At 43.3% G+C, this 16,797-nt stretch overlaps 1 protein-coding gene across 7 annotated transcripts in view; it reads right to left on the bottom strand.

The window, feature by feature from the left end:
- The window catches only part of SBNO1 (strawberry notch homolog 1), a 79,374-nt gene that overhangs the window by 47,384 nt on the left and 15,193 nt on the right, over positions 1 to 16,797 (bottom strand). For 4 of the 7 annotated variants that reach the window (XR_009209075.1, XM_032168374.2, XM_032168373.2 and 1 more), the window contains 5 exons: positions 15,423 to 15,527; positions 12,699 to 13,011; positions 8,126 to 8,226; positions 3,518 to 3,614; positions 891 to 1,051 (listed from right to left, as the gene is read on the bottom strand). Coding sequence is in view for 6 of the 7 variants with exons in the window: in XM_032168374.2 (XP_032024265.1) it covers positions 891 to 1,051; positions 3,518 to 3,614; positions 8,126 to 8,226; positions 12,699 to 13,011; positions 15,423 to 15,527 (777 nt within the window). In the remaining variant the exon portion in view is untranslated. The remainder of the gene's footprint in view (positions 1 to 890; positions 1,052 to 3,517; positions 3,615 to 8,125; positions 8,227 to 12,698; positions 13,012 to 15,422; positions 15,528 to 16,797) is intronic. The other 3 variants (XM_058425651.1, XM_058425652.1, XM_032168377.2) reach the window with 3 other exon arrangements.

Genomic DNA, 16,797 nt, shown 5'->3' with positions numbered 1-16,797 from the left:
TCCGCACAGGCTGGAGTGCAGTGGCGCAATCTCGGCTCACTGCAAGCTCCGCCTCCTGGGTTCCCGCCATTCTCCTGCCTTAGCCTCTCCGAGTAGCTGGGACTACAGGCGCCCGCCACCATGCCTGGCTAATTTTTTTGTATTTTTAGTAGAGACGGGGTTTCACCATGGTCTCGATCTCCTGACCTCGTGATCCGCCCGCCTCGGCCTCCCAAAGTGCTGGGATTACAAGCCTGAGCCACCGCGCCCGGCCACATATGTTCTTATCTAACAGTTCTAGGCAACACACTCCTAGAAACGGGTATATACACACACACATATACATACATGTAATTTTTTTTTTTTTTTTTTTGAGACAGGGTCTCGTTCCCATCACCCAGGCTGGAGTGACAAGATCACAGCTTATTGCAGCCTCGACTTCCCGGGCTGAGGTGATTCCCCTACCACAGCCACCTGAGAAACTGGGACTATAGGCGTGTGCCACTACACTCAGCTAATTTTTTGTATTTTTCGTAGACATGATATTTCACCACGTTATCCAGACTGGTCTTGAACTCCTGGGCTCAACCAATATACCCACCTCAGCCTCCCAAAGTGCTGGAATTGCAGACATGAGCCACTGCGCCCGGTCGATATACATATTTGTAATTTTAATAGATATTCCCAGGAAATTCCAAGAAAGTTATAACATCTGCCATTTCCACTGGAAATGCACTATCTGGATCTCTGCTACACTTCTAAAATTTAATTTTCCAACACATTAAACTTTCATAAAAATCACATTTACAAGGTTTTCATACAAGGAAAAGTTACCTTTAGATTGAAACAACTATGTTATACAGAATAGGATAAAATAATTATTGTATTAATTATGAAATATTATTGCTTACCTGGGCGGCATATGTAATTGCCTCAAGCTGCAATGCTGATAACCAGCCATTATCAATGGTTTCCTCAGAAATGGATGTTTTGTACCAAACATCAGGAGGAGTAACACTGGATAAAGAGCTGGTTTCCACTACAGCATCTGGATGACGCAGGCCAATTTTTACTAAACAAAAATGTAAAAACATTTTATTTTAATTATTCTAAGTAATAACATTTCCAGTTTCATTATATTTCAATGTTCTTTTTATAACAAAGAAAAATAATTAAAAAGTATTCACTCTGGGCTTCCATAAAAAGTTACTGATGATAAAGTACTATCTATATTTGACTAAAATGATTTATCAACTACATATGGTTAAAACAGAGATCTGGGGCAGGCGGGTGGCTCACGCCTGTAATCTCAGCACTTTGGGAGGCCGAGGTGGAGGGATCACTTGAGGTCAGGCATTCAAGACCAGCCTGGCCAACATAGCAAAACCCTGTCTCTACTAAAAATACAAAAATTAGCTGGGCACGTTGGCACGCGCCTGTAATTCCAGCTACTCAGGAGGCTGAGGAACGAGAATTGCTTGAACTCAGGAGACGGAGGTTGCAGTGAGCCGAGACTGTGCCATTGCACTCCAGCCTGAGTGATGGAGTGAGACTCTGTCTCAAAAAATAAATAAATAAAATTAAATAATAAATAAAATAAAATAGAGATTTGCTGATAAAAAAAGATCTAAAAAAACACCAACTTGGTTCATACCAGCAGGTTCTCTAATAGTAACAGAACATAATGCCAGATTAAGGAGTTCAGTTACTAAAACATCATTCTCAGTAAACTATCGCAAGGACAAAAAACCAAACACTGCATGTTCTCACTCATAGGTGGGAATTGAACAATGAGAACTCATGGACACAGGAAGGGGAACATCACACTCTGCGGACTGTTGTGGGGTTGGGGGAGGGGGGAGGGACAGCATTAGGAGATATACCTAATGCTAAATGACGAGTTAATGGGTGCAAGAAATCAATATGGCACATGGATACATATGTAACAAACCTGCACATTGTGCACATGTACCCTAAAACCTAAAGTAGAATAAAATAAATAAATAAATAAAATAAAATAAAAAAAGTTTGCAATATAATTTTATTTTGAGGCTAGGCATGAAGGTTCATGCTTGCAATCTCAGCACTTTGGGAGGCCAAAGCAGGAGTATCATTTGAGGTCAAGAGTTCAAGACCAGCCTTGGCAATATAGTGAGACCCTCATCTCTATAATTAAAATCCAAAAATTAGCTGGGCATGGTGGTGGGACCTGTGGTCCGAGCTACTCAGGAGGCTGAGGCAGGAGGATTGCTTTAGCCTTGAAGGCTGAGGCTACAGTGAGCTAAGATTGTGCCACTGCCTGGCTGGGCACGGTGGCTCACGCCTGTAATCCCAGCACTTGGGAGGCCAAGGTGGGTGGATCTCCTGAGGTCAGGCATTTGAGACCAGCCTGGCCAACACGGTGAAACCCCATCTCTACTAAAAATACAAAAATCAGCCAGGCATGGTGGTGCACACCTGTAATCCTAGCTACTCAGGAGGCTCAGGCATGAGAATCGCTAGAATCCAGGAGGGATCCTGAGAGGTGGAGGTTGCAGTGAGGCAAGAGCATGCCACTGCACTCCAGACTGAGTAACGAGCCAGACCCCGTCTTAAAAAGAATATATTTTACTTTGAAAAGTATTTGAAAGACAAACTTGGCTATAAAGTTAAACAACCAAGTCCCCAAAATGTACAACATGAATACATTAAAATAACGATCAGGAAGCTTTTTCTGTAAAGGGTCAGAGAATGATTTTGCCGTTTTAGGCCATCCTGTCTCTTGTACAACTACTTAACATTGCTGTTGTAGCCATAGATAATAAGTAAACCAATAAACATGTCTATGTTCCAATAAAACTTTATTTACTATAAAAGAGGGAGTGGTCCAGATTTAGTTTGCTGTCCTCTGGTTTAAAGGGCCATAAACTCTTTCAATCCTTTTGCAAAATGATTACTGGAATAAATAAAACAGAAGTTCAGATAGGACTCCTAAAATTCACTGCAGGTGACCAGAAAAGGATGGAATCTTGAGTCCATCAGTAATTGATAAAAAGAGAATTGTAGTTCAATTCAAATGGTATTATTAGTGGTTTTTTATAGAAACCAAGACTACATGAAAGACAAATTCTAGACATAGATTTGTTTCCTATAATGAAAAAGTGAAAATTTTATGCAAATATTAAAAACCTAATTTTCGACTTCATACAGTGGCTGCTAAAAAAAGAATTATGTTATACAAAAGGGAGAAACAAAGTTAATTTAAAACTATGGAATTCAAATAGCACAATTATTTTTATAATTTCAATGTTTTTACAATTTTAGACAAGTTGTATTAAATATCTTAGCTTTATGTATCTTTACAATTACCTTTGATTTTTATAATACTACTCCTAGGAACAAAATTAAAATAAAATCCAAGCTTTAGTTTTGGTTTTAGAAGACTTTGACCTAAAACAAGATTCTAAATTTATATAGAAAAAACAAAACAAAACAAAAAGAACCAAAGAAACCACAGGAAAACTTTGATGTAAATATCTGACAAATCCCAAAGACATACATTTTATTGGCATGTATTCTGCATAGGTTTCTGCATGACCCATTTCTTCTTCGTCTTCTTCCTCTGGTTCATCATCTTCTTTTACAACAGGAACCTTCTGCAACACGGAAAGAGCACAATCAATCCCAAATCCAGGGACCAGATGCCCAGCCAACACACAGAAAAACTCTCTTGTAGGAACACCTACAAATTTCCATCATGGAAACATGACGCGCCACCTCAATACTCCCCAAAATCTGGGCCACACTTCGTGGCTTTCCTGCTTCTCCAATAATGAGCACAGACAACGAGGACCTACTCTGTCTCTTACCCACAAATGAGTCACCACAAGACTCCACGTCCTTCCGGCCACCATCATGTCAAGCTACTTTCCCCTTCAATACTGCCTACCACCCCTCCTTGATGCCCAGGACTCTCTCTGCACTCAGACTTCGCCTTCATTCTAGTTCCAGGAGAAAGAGCAAGCAGTGTGTCTGGTTCTTCCTAGTGCAGAACTGGAGTGAACGCTAGCAAAGGTGGACTGGCCCCAAAGGACCCTGCATCACCACAAACAGGGCCTCTCAGTCTCACATCCCTCCTTCTTCTCAGTTCACTTCTATTTGTCTGCTTTCCTGCATATCCTAAAACCAAAATCCCAGAAGACTGGAGTTTATTTTAGAGGCCCTTATGAAGAACAGAAAAATTTACTTCAGACTTCTGTGTCTCCACAGGTGCAATCGTGATCATATATAAGATGGCCATGTAATTTATTTTCCAAACCCTGGCACATTTGAGTTGGGGAGCTATTGAGCATTACACTGAGAAAACAGAAGTAAACCCAGACTGTCCTCAGCAAACCAAGTGAATGGTCACCACAGTTATGCTTCCCTTTTCTTCCTCTACAGGATCTTAAAGGAATAAAGGAAGATCTGGAACAAGCCACTTTTCATTACCAGTACAATCATTAGGCAACTGTTTATTAGCATGCACTTGTTCAGGGAAGAGTATAAAGAAACTGTTGTGAAACTCAGTGTGCCAAGGGAAGAGGAGAACAAAAACCTACAGGTTAAGGCAAATTAAGGCAAGATCAAGACAGCATTAAAAGTGAAGGACAGGCTCTTTTTTCATTTACCTCAGAATCTAGAGCAGAATATGATTGCAAATAGATAATAAACGTGAAAAGGAAAAGAAGTGGGACATAACCATCCAATCAACATTAACCTATGGAGTCTTTAGATAAAATCTAAGAACTTAGAATATTCTTAGAAATTATGCTAAAATAAAACTCAATTTCAGAAATTCGAGGCAAAATAGGATTGGCCAAATGAATAGATTTGAATCCCAATTCTGCTGTTATTTAATTGTGTAGTGTTTTTTAATTTAGGCAAATTACCTAAATTCTGGGTCCTCTTCACACCCACCGTCTAACCCTGTTCTCTCTTATAAAATATAAATGTATTCTACGTTAAGATAAGCAGGCTCCTTTCTCCTTCCATCCTTTATTCTCCTACCTAGAGTTTTTTAAAATCATCATAAAATTGATGATAATTGAATAACTCAAGGATAAGTTGGTAATACTGAAGGACCACTATATCCGGGAAACAAACAAGTAATACCTTGAAGCCAGGTGCATGTGAGATGACAACTGATATCAAATTTAGCTCAAAGAGATAACTCGGGGGAGGGAGACCATGGTACCTGGGAAATGTTTGCCCAACACACCATGTAGATGTTCACTACACAATGCTGGGCAAATCTTACTAGATGGGGAACGTGGGCCTGGGGTTGTCAGGTACTCCCCATTTTTCAAAATAACTAGGAAATCAGGATTTGTGTATGTCAGCAAACAAATTCAAAATTCTTCAAAATACCATGAAGGCCAAACAAAACACATTTGTCAGCCGGGCGTGGTGGCTCACGCCTGTGATCCCAGCACTTGGGCAGCAGGGGTGGGCAGATCACCTGAGGTAAGGAGTTCAAGACCAGCCTGGCCAACATGGCAAAACCCCGTCTCTACTAAAAAATACAGGCCAGGCGCAGTGGCTCACGCCTGAAATCCCAGAACTTTGGGAGGCCGAGGCAGGTGAATCACGAGGTCAGGAGTTCAAGACCAGCCTGGCCAAGATGGTGAAACCCCATCTCTACTAAAAAATACAAAAAAAAATTAGCAGGGCGTAGTGGCAGGCGCCTGCAATCCCAGCTACTTGGGAGGTTGAAGAAGAGAATTGCTTGAACCCGGGAAGGGGAGGTTGCAGTGAGCCAAGACTGCACCAATGCACTCCAGCCTGTGATAGAGCGAGACTCCATCTCAAAATAAATAAATAAAATAAAATATACAAAAATTATCTGGGTGTGGTGGGGAGGGGGGGCGGGCGCCTGTAATCCCAGCTACTCGGGAGGCTGAGGCAGGAGAATCACTTGAACCTGGGAGGCAGAGGTTGCAGTGAGCTGAGATCGCGCCACTGCCCTCCAGCCTGGGTGACAGCAAGACACCGTCTAACAACACACACACACACGCACGCACACGCACACACACACACACACACACGTCGACTAGTCTGGTTGATGGGCTATCAGTTCACAGTCTCTCTGAGATGTTAAGTTTAACTGCTAAGCCAATAAAAAACTTCTGGTATGTAACGGACTGAAATGGAAATGTGAAAACCACATAAAACATTTCTTGAAGAAATATGCATTTTTAGTTTCCAAAAATCACCTTCCAAGTGCTGCTAGTAGACAATCACTAAGTAAACTGGGTACCGCCAGTAGCACTGTTGTTCTCCTGGTCCCCATTCAAAACCTCAGCTACAGTTTGCTGTACTGTCTCCAATTCCATATTCCAGAACCAAGTCCCAAAATTCTTTTGGTATCATTATGTAGTCATCTCTTTTTTTCCTTTCCCCTCTCCCTTTTCCAATCTCCTCTGCAAGGTCTCTAGTATACCCCTTCTTACTTCCCCCTTACGTTAACCAACTTTCCAACCTCTCTCTTTTGCCTACTCCTACTCATCCTGAATCTGTCTTCCCTACCCCTTTACTCAGTCTGCACCCCAACTCCTGCATCACTAACAGGTCCCTTCATGTCTACTGACTAAATGGTGCTAGACTAAGTCCAAAGTCCTTCAAACTCAATTCAGCGCAGGGCACCTTGGCCTCCCAGCACTTTGGGAGGCCGAGCTGGAGGGATCACTTGAGGTCAGGCATTTGAGACCAGCCTGGCCAACATGGTAAAACCCCGTCTCTACTAAAAACACAAAAATTAGCCAGGCCTGGTGGCGGGCACCTGTAATCCCAGCTACTCAGGAAGCTGAGGCAGAAGAATCGCTTGAACCTGGGAGGCGGAGGTTGCAGTGAGCCAAGATCGCACCACTACACTCCAGCCTGGTCAACAGAGCAAGACTCCATCTCAAAAACAACGACGACGACAAAAACCTCAATTCAGGACCCTCCATGGAGCCCAGACCTACTATTCCCACTTCTTTCTACAAGCTAAGCTTCCTGGCTTATTTTCACTGAAGCACATAGTCACTACCTCCTCCACGCCTTATTAATCCTATAGCTCCTTTCCTAATATCCCACCTCAAAGTCTCATCATACTCAAAACCCAAACTCCATTATTCCTCCTCCATAAAGTCCACCAGGCCACTAGAGTTTATGAAGGTCACCTTTTCCTCCAAATTCTTAACCTTTATTGTGAGTAGCACATTGCATACCTTTTGATGTACTTTTCATTATTACTACTTAATCGAGATGGTTGTCAAATTTTGTTTACTGAAGGTAGAAGCATGTAATAAATATACTTCTTGTAGAAACCTACCACATATTAACAATCTTATACATGGAGAATTTATTAAATAAATGTATGGAATCAATTGATCCAAAGCATACAGCATTTTCAAAATGTTAATAATTATAACCAGGCTGAGTGCAGTGGCTCACGCCTGTAATCTCAGCACTTTCGGAGGCTGAGGCGGGCGGATTACCTGAGGTCAGGAGTTCGAGACCAGCCTGGCCAACATGGTGAAACCCCATTTCTACTGAAAATACAAAAATTAGCCAGGCATGGTGGCACATGCCTGTAATCTCAGCTACTTGAGAGGCGAGGTGAGAGAATCGCTTGAACCTGGGAGGCGGAGGTTACAGTGAGCCAAGATAGCACCACTGCACTCCAGCCTGGGCGATAGAGTGAGACTCTGTCTCAAAAAAAAAAAAAAAAAAAAAAAAAAAAAAAAAAAGAAAAAAAAAAAGAATTACTCATAACCAGACCATTATATGATCTGTCAGTGCATTATGAGCTTTCTATTCAAGTTCGGTCCTAAAATGAACAAAGTTATCAAATACTTTTCGTTAACCCCACATTGTCTTTTTTTCTGCTCAGATGAGATTTTTAACAGTAAGATATCAGTACTGCATGTTAGTGCCACACTCCATCAAATCTGCAAGTTTTAACCACCCTGGTTAGTATCTATATTATTCCAGTGAGGTTTAAGCGCATCCATTAGTTTACATGCCTGTATAGCTTCTTCCCAACCCAAAAACAGGCTTCTGAGGGTTGTTCCATATAGAACACTTTTAGTTGAGTACACTGTCATACTACACAAAAATAAAGACACGGCTATTTGAAACTCACCATGGTTGGGGAAAAACTCCTCATCTTCATGTCGTTTATCCATATTCTAGCTCCTTCTTTAGTAGAAGACTCTTTCTTTACTGTACCATTGCTTACATCAGCTGAGGAGGAAAAAGTCAAATTACATTTAGAAGAAAATTCTGAACTTATTTTCCCATTATTTAAAAATCCAGAAGTTTAAGGCTGGTGCGGCGGCTCACGCCTGTAATCCCAGCATTTTTGGGACACCAAGGCGGGTGGATTACAGGGTCAAGAGTTCAAGACCAGCCTGGCCAAGATTGTGAAACCCCGTCTCTACTAAAAATACAGAAACAAGCTGGGCGTGGTGGCGGGCGCCTGAAATCCCAGCTACTCGGGAGACTGAGGGAGAGAATTGCTTGAACCTGGGAGGTGGAGGTTGAAATGAGCTGAGACTGCACCACTGCACTTCAGCGTGGATGACAGAACAAGACTTTGTCTAAAAAAATAAAAATAAAAAACCCAGAAGTTTACACATTTCAAAAACCAAAGAATGTCAATCTGCCTATAACTAATTTATTTTCATTTATTTATTTATTTTTGGAGTTTCACTCCTGTTGCCCAGGATGGAGTGCATTGGCGCAATCTCAGCTGACTGCAACCTCCTCCTCCCGAGTTCAAGCGATTCTCCTGCCTCAGATCCCCAAGTAGCTGGGATTACAGGAATGCACCACCATGGCCGCCTAATTTTTTTTTTTTTTTTTTTTTTTAAGTAGAAACGGAGTTTCTCCATGTTGGTCAGGCTGGTCTTGAACTCCCAACCTCAGGTGATCTGCCCACTTTGGCATCCCAAAGTGCTGGGATTACAGGCGTGAGCCACCGCACCTGGCCTCTATTACTAATTTAAATTAAGCACAGGCATGAAAATATTCAAACCCATGTGTCTTTATGGAAGTAAAGAATTAACTTTAGAAAACAAGTAACTCAAAAGGAACGTGTGCATGGGAAGCTTGAAAATTATTTATCAGAAAGATATTCAAAAGCCAGTATTACTTTGAGACACTTCATTTGACTCATTAAAAACAAGCAAGGCCAGCGCGGTGGATTACGCCTGTAATCCCAGCACTTTGGGAGGCCGAGGAGGCCCTGTCTCTACTAAAAATACAAAATTAGCCAGGCATGGTGGCGCATGCTTGTAATCCCAGCTACTCGGAAGGCTGAGGCAGAGAACTGCTTGAACCCGGGAGGTGGAGGTTGCAGTGAGCTGAGATCACGTCACTGAACTCTAGCCTGGGCAACAAGAGCAAGACTCTGTCTCAAAAAAATTAATTAATTAATTAATTAATAAAAATTAACAAAAATACAAAAAAAAATTAGCCAGGCATGGTGGCGGGTGCCTGTAGTCCCAGCTACTAGGGAGGCTGAGGCAGGAGAATGGCGTGAAACCGGGAGGCGGAGCCTGCACTGAGCCAAGATCGCGCCACCACACTCCAGCCTGGGTGACAGAGCAAGACTCCGTCTCAAAAAAGAAAAAAAAAAAAAAACCCAAAACCTGGGGTTATAGCCCAAACAGAATCAATTTCATGTGATCTGGTGGTACTTACTAATTTTCAAGGCAAAATAATTATTTCTAGAAGAAGAAAAATCCATTTGGGAACTCCTTACTTCCTCCTGCTCCCAGAGTAAAGATCTAAACAATGAACACTTTCTTCTATACCACTGGTTTTCAAACTCTTTTAAATATAGCAATAAAATCTCAGAATCCACTTATCAATCAGCAGAGCTGCTTGACTGAATAGGGGTGGGAGGTATCCAGTCCAGAACCCCTGGAACCAGCCTTCAACCTCCAAGAATCCCTGAAGTCCTCACAGTACCCAGAATTCTTGAGATAGACGTGTGGAAATCACTGCCTTTAGGGAAGAGAGTGCTAACACCAGGAGAGCTGATCAGCATTTCACCTATTCTAGCAAAAGATGAAGAGTATTTGGGAGGACTATCACTCGGACTCCAAAACGAGTACAACTAATTAAAGTATTAACAGGCCAGGTGCTCACGTCTGTAATCCCAGAACTTTGGGAGGCCAAGGTGGGCTGATCACTTGAGGTCAGGAGTTCAAGACCAGCATGGCCAACATGGTGAAACCCCGTCTCTACTAAAAATAGCCGGGCTTGGTGGCTCATGCCTGTAATCCCAGCTATTTGGGAGGCTGAAGCAGGAGAATCACTTGAATTCAAGAAACAGGTGTTGCAGGGAGCTGAGATCGCGCCATTGCACTCCAGCCTGGGTGATGGAATGAGACTCCGTCTCACAAAAAAACAAAAAATAAAAATAAAGTATTAACAAAACAAGGAAACTAGAACAGAGATGATATTTGGGGGCATGGTTTATTAATAACTGTGAAAGAGCCAGTGATCAGCTCCTAGTTTTAAGACCAGAGAAAAGGTGACAGGTTAGAACCCAAAAGGGCAACAACCACACAGATAAGAAGTAAAACATGCAACACCTTGCTTTCTGCAGTTTCATATTTTCAACATTTTTCCCCTTCAGTAAAAAGAGGACCATCTCCTACAACAAAAAACTTTGCTTATCTTCAGCACTCACTTACCATCTTTTTTTTTTTTTTTGAGATGGAGTCTTGCTCTGTCGCCCAGGCTGGAGTGCAGTGGCGTCATCTCAGCTCACTGCAAACTCTGCCTCCTGGGTTCAAGCAATTCCCTGCCTCAGCCTCCCAAGTAGCTGGGATTATAGGCGCCCATCATCATGCCCAGCTAATTTTCATGTTTTTAGTAGAGGTGGGGTTTCACCATCTTGGCCAGGCTGGTCTTGAACTCCTGACCTCGTGATTCACCCACCTCGGGCTCCAAACGTGCTGAGATTACAGGCATGAGCCACCGCGCCCGGCCCATCCTTGTTTCTTAGTCCTGATCTAGCTTGACAGTTTCTCAGGCTTCCATACAAGGATAGTCTTGCTGTGCACCCTTTTAAATGTCTGCATTTGTCTTTTAAAAATCACTACCTTAAATGTTGGAGAATTTACTGTACTAGATTTCTTGTTCAGTCAGCTTCAAATCTATCCTGTTTTCTGTTTTGTGCTCTAAATTCTTCCCTCACAATGGCATACATCCACTCCTTTAAGTTATGATGGCATATGCTAATGTGAGGAGTACAATGCTCAGAAAGCCACTCATATAAGAAGCAGGCTTCCTCATTAAATCCAAAGACTGTAACGAGAAGCATCTTCCACCAACTGTCGACCATCCCCAAGTCCCTTGCGAGTGATTCCAGAAACTGCTCTGCACCTCAGCCAGGTCAAGGTCACAGTGCTGCACTCCACGGCAGAAAATGGAATCAGTCCTAAGACAGCTAAAATGATTTCCCAACTTGCATCTCACTGCCAGGTTGCAGTCAGTTCAGGACAATGACCTTGAGAGGAAAACCAAAAAACAAAAACCAAAAAACAAAAAACTACAGCCACAAGGACACAATGGTATGGACCCAAACATAAAAACCAGATGATCTGAAAATTTTAATTACAGTCACTTAAGACAAAGTTCTGCTGGGCGCGGTGGCTCACGCTTGTAATCCCAGCAATTTGGGAGGCCGAGGTGGGCGGATCACGAGGTCAGGAGATGGAGACCACGGTGAAACCCCGTCCCTACTAAAAATACAAAAAATTAGCCGGGCGTGGTGGCGGGCACCTGTAGTCCCAGCTACTCGGAGAGGCTGAGGCAGGAGAATGGCATGAACCCGGGAGGCGGAGCTTGCAGTGAGCCGAGATCGCGCCACTGCACTCCAGCCTGGGTGACAGAGCAAGACTCCGTCTCAAAAAAAAAAAAAGACAAAGTTCTACATCTTTCTATAAACACTTAACGCTCATTCTTTTAGAATGCTCTTAGCCCTCTATTTCATAAAAACACAAGCAGGCCAGGCGTGGTACTCACGTCTGTAATCCCAACAACACTTTGGGAGGCTAAGGTGGGCAGACCGCCTGAGCTCAGGAGTTCGAGACCAGCCTGGCCAACATAGTGAAACCCCGTCTCTATTAAAAATACGAAAATTAGCTGGGTGTGGTGGCACGCGCCTGTAATTCCAGCTACTTGGGAGGCTGAGGCAGGAGAATCGTTTGAACCCAGGAGACGGAAGCTGCAGAGAGCGGAGATCGCACCACTGCACTCCAGTCTGGGTGACAGACTGAAAATCCGTCTCAAAAAAAGAAAAAAGAAATGCAGAATTGTGGGCTCTACTGAGAATCAGATTCTGTTTTCAAACAAGATCCATAGATGAATCATAGGTAAATCGCTAAGATGCACTGATTTGTAAACAATTAAGAAAAATGTTAACTGACTACTTATAATATATAAAATTGGTAAGATTTCATGTTGCTAATGTAGCTACCTGATAATTCCAGAAATTACATTTCAAAGCTAAACAACCTACCCAAGGCATCTAAACTTTTGCTTCCCTTGAATTGTGTTAAACACTGTAAGTATGCAAAATAATGCAGATAACACCCTTTTATGGCCAGTTCTTTAAAAACCCAAGCAAATCATTTAAAAAAACATGCTGACATAGCTTACCAGAGAGAGAAAGTTGATACTATTGAAAACAGACTTACTAGCTGCTGTTGCTACTGGCTGAGCAATATTAGCAGGTGGCTTTAGTTTCATCAGTTCATTAAGACTATTATTTTTCAGTAGATCCTTCAGCTGAACTTGGTCTTTTGAAGGTGCAGAGGTCATGGCATTTCGTACTGTTGGTGCTGAGACTGACGGGCGTGTGCTTGCAGTAGTCTGGATAAACTTAGTTAAAGTGATGGTTTGCCTGTTGGTTGTTGCAGGTGGTGTTTTAGTCATTACAATTGTAGATCCCAAGGGTGGAAGATGATTTATTTGATTCAGCACAAACGTTGTAGTAGATGGAGGCTGCTGCTAGATAGAAAACAAAAAATACACCACTGAAAAATGCTTTATTCTCTAATGAAGCTTATATCCACAAACTTGGAAGGACAACTAAAAATCTAAAATGCAGTTTTATCATTGCTTTTTTTTTTTTTTTCTTTGAAACAGTCTCATTCTGTCACCCAGGCTGAAATGTGATCATAGCTCACTGCAGCCTTGCCCAACCGGGCTCAAGTGATTCTTGTACCTCAACCTCTCAAGTAGCTAGGACTACAGGTGCACACCACCATGCCCGGCAACTTTTTTTTAGAGATAAAGAGTCTCACTATGTTGCTCAGGTTGGTCTCAAACTCCTGGGGTCATGCCATTCTCCCACCTCAACCTCCCGAAGTGCTGGGATTACAGGAGTGAGCCACTGTGCCCAGCCTTGCCTAAATATTGGTACTTCATTTCTGATTTGATTAACTACAAATTACCAAGTTAAAACGGACAACTTTGATGAAAAGAAGGTATAGTTGTAATATAACCCTTTCTGTAACTGTCAGGGATGGCAAGCATAAAATAGAACTATCCCACACAAACCGAAAATAACAGGACTAAGCCAGGCACAGTGGTGTGCACCTGCATTTCCAGCTAATTGGGAGGGTGACACAGGAGGTTCACTTGATTTTAAGATCAGCCTTGGCAAAATAGCAAGACCTCTCCTGCCCCAACCTCCCCAAAAGACTAGTAACAGAAAGTTTCTAATGCCTTGATGGATGACGTTTTCACTTTTTTCCTCCTCAACACTATTTGCTATTTCTCCATGACTCCTTTAATAATGAGTCTTTAATAAAGAGTCTACTATTGGCCAGGCGCAGTGGCTCATGCCTGTAATCCCAGCACTTTGGGAGGCCGAGGCGGGTGGATCACAAGGTCAGGAGATCGAGACCATCCTGGCTAACACAGTGAAACCCTGTCTCTTCTAAAAATACAAAAAATTAGCCAGGCATGGGCCTGTTGTCCCAGCTACTCGGGAGGCTGAGACAGGAGAATGGCCTGAACCCGGGAGGCGGAGGTTGCAGTGAGCCGAGATTGCGCCACTGCACTCCAGCCTGGGTGACAGAGCGAGTCTCCGTCTCAAAAAAATAAAAATAAATAAAAAGTAAAGTCTACTATTTACAACTTTTTTTTTTCAATATTTTGACTTGTCATCAACGAACATGTTATATATCTTCACCTACAAATCTGTTTTTAAAAATATCTTTGTGGGGCTGGGAGCGGTGGCTCACACCTGTAACCCCAGCACTTTGGGATGCTGAGATGGGCACATTACCTGAGGTCAGGAGCTCAAGACTAGCCTGGCCAACATGGTAAAACCTGTCTCTACTAAAGGTACAAAAATTAGCCAGGCATGGTGGTGGGTGCCTATACTCCCAGCTGCTCGGGAGGCTAAGGCAGAAAAATTGCTTGAACCCAGGAGGCAGAGGTTGCAGTGAGCCAACAAAGCGAGTCTCCGTCTCAAAAAGAAACAAGAATGAAAGAAACGTGTCGCAAAGTAGGAGGTAAGGGTAGGATATTGGGAAAGTGGCAAAAAGCAGAACTAGAGAGAGAAAACTATTTCACACTAAAAGGTTTTTCATTTTTTATTATCCTTTTTTTTTTTTTTTTTTTTTTTGAGACAGAGTCTTGCTCTGTCACCCAGGCTGGAGTGCACTGGCCCCATCTCAGCTCACTGCAAGCTCTACCTCCCCGGTACATGCCGTTCTTCTGCCTCAGCCTCCCGAGTAGTTGGGACTACAGGCGCCCGCCACCACACCCGGCTAATTTTTTGTATTTTTAGTAGAGACGGGGTTTCACCGTGTTAGCCAGGAGAGTCTCGATCTCCTGACCTCGTGATCCACCCTCCCCGGCCTCCAAAAGTGTTGGGATTACAGGCGTGAGCCACCGTGCCCGGCCTCTTTTTTTATCTTTTTTGAGATGAAGTCTCGCTCTGTCGCCCAGGCTGGAGTGCAGTGGCTTGGTCTCTGCTCACTGCAACCTCTTCCACTTCCTGGGTTCAAGAGATTCCCCTGCCTCAGCCTCTCAAGTAGCTATGACTATAGGCATGCACCACCACACCCAGCTAATTTTTGTATTTTTAGTAGAGTTAGAGATGGAGTTTCACCATGTTGGCCAGGCTGGTCTTGAACTCCTGACCTCATGTGATCCACCCACCTTGGCCTCCCAAAGTGCCAGGATTATAGGCATGAGCCACTGTGCCCAGCCCATTTCTTCTTTTATAGAGATGGGGTCTTGCCATTTTGCTCAAGCTGGTCTTGAATTCCTCGGCTCAAGCAATCCTCCTACCTCAGCCTCTCGAAGTGCTGAGATTACAGACGCGAACCACCACACCTGGCCATGTTTTCTCACTACAGTTCTAAACTATTTTAGAAGTAACGACAAATCTAAATCATTCTTACCCTCACATTTAATAGTGCTGGAGTAGGTACAGTCTCTGGTTCTTGTTTAACAGGAACTGCTGCTTCGGTCTCCAAACCTAGTTCTAATGCACTAAGTGGCACTGACTGGAGAGAAAACGACATCAGACAAAAAATAAAGGACAGCAGTAAATTCTGTTTCAAGGACAAGATTTGCATTTATTAAAAAATATCAAGCTTAACATTCAAACTGACGTGAAATCACTAACAGCAGATATAATGTAACAATCTTTGCAAGCACAAGATCTCCACAAAACTGTACTAACAATTCCTTTTAAAAAACATTTTTGTAGGCCGGGTGTGGCGGCTCACGCCTGTAATCCCAGCACTTTGGGAGGCCGAGGTGGGCGGATCATGAGGTCAGGAGTTTCAGACCAGCCTGGCCAACATGGTGAAACCCCATCTCTACTAAAATACAAAAATTAGCCCAACTTGGCCAGGCGCGGTGGCTCACGCCTATAATCCCAGCACTTTGGGAGGCAGAGGCAGGTGGATCACAAGGTCAGGAGATCGAGACCATCCTGGCTAACGTGGTGAAACTCTGTCTCTACTAAAAATACAAAAAATTCGCCAAGTGTGGTGGCGGGCGCCTGTAGTCCCAGCTACTTGGGAGGCTGAGGCAGGAGAATGGAGTGAACCTGGGAGGCAGAGCTTGGAGTGGAGATTGCACCACTGCACTCTGGCCTGGGCGACAGAGCGAGACTCTGTCTCAAAAAAAGAAATAAATAAAATAAATAAATAATCAAAAACATTAGCTGGGCTTGGTAGCAGCCGCCTGTAATCCCAGCTACTCAGGAGGCTGAGGCAGGAGAACTGCTTGAACCTCTGAGGTGGAGGTTGCAGTGAGCCAAGATCGTGCCACTGCACTCCAGCCTGGGTGACAGAGTGAGACTGTGTCTGAAGAAAAAAAAAGTTTTTTTAGTCTTTTTTTTTTTTTTTTAAGGCTAGTCAGGTGAAGCAGTGGGAGTAGAGGAGAAACAAAGAAATCTGTAACAGGCTGTGATCAATTACTTGTAAACAACACTGCACTCGGACCAGTCTATTTTTTTTATTTTTCAGAAACAAGGTCTTGCTCTGTCACCCAGGCTAAAGTGCAGTGGCACGATAACAACTCACAACAGCCTCAAACTCCTCAGCTCAAGCAATCCTCCCACCTCAGCCTCCTGGGTAGCTGGGACATCAAGCGCACACAACCACGGCCAGCTAATTTTATTTAACTTTTTGTAGAGACAAGGTCTCGCTACATGGCCCAGGCTGGTCTCACTACTGGGCTCAAGCAATCCTTCAGCCTCAGCCTCCCTAAGTGCTGGGATTACTGGCATAAGACATGTGCCCAGCCAGAATCTTGATCCGCCCC

This window comes from Hylobates moloch, unplaced genomic scaffold (assembly GCF_009828535.3).
Source record: "Hylobates moloch isolate HMO894 unplaced genomic scaffold, HMol_V3 SCAFFOLD_12, whole genome shotgun sequence".
NCBI classification, from domain to species: Eukaryota; Metazoa; Chordata; class Mammalia; order Primates; family Hylobatidae; genus Hylobates; species Hylobates moloch.
Note: the sequence above shows the minus strand (reverse complement) of the source record. Positions and strands in the feature narration are given on the sequence as shown.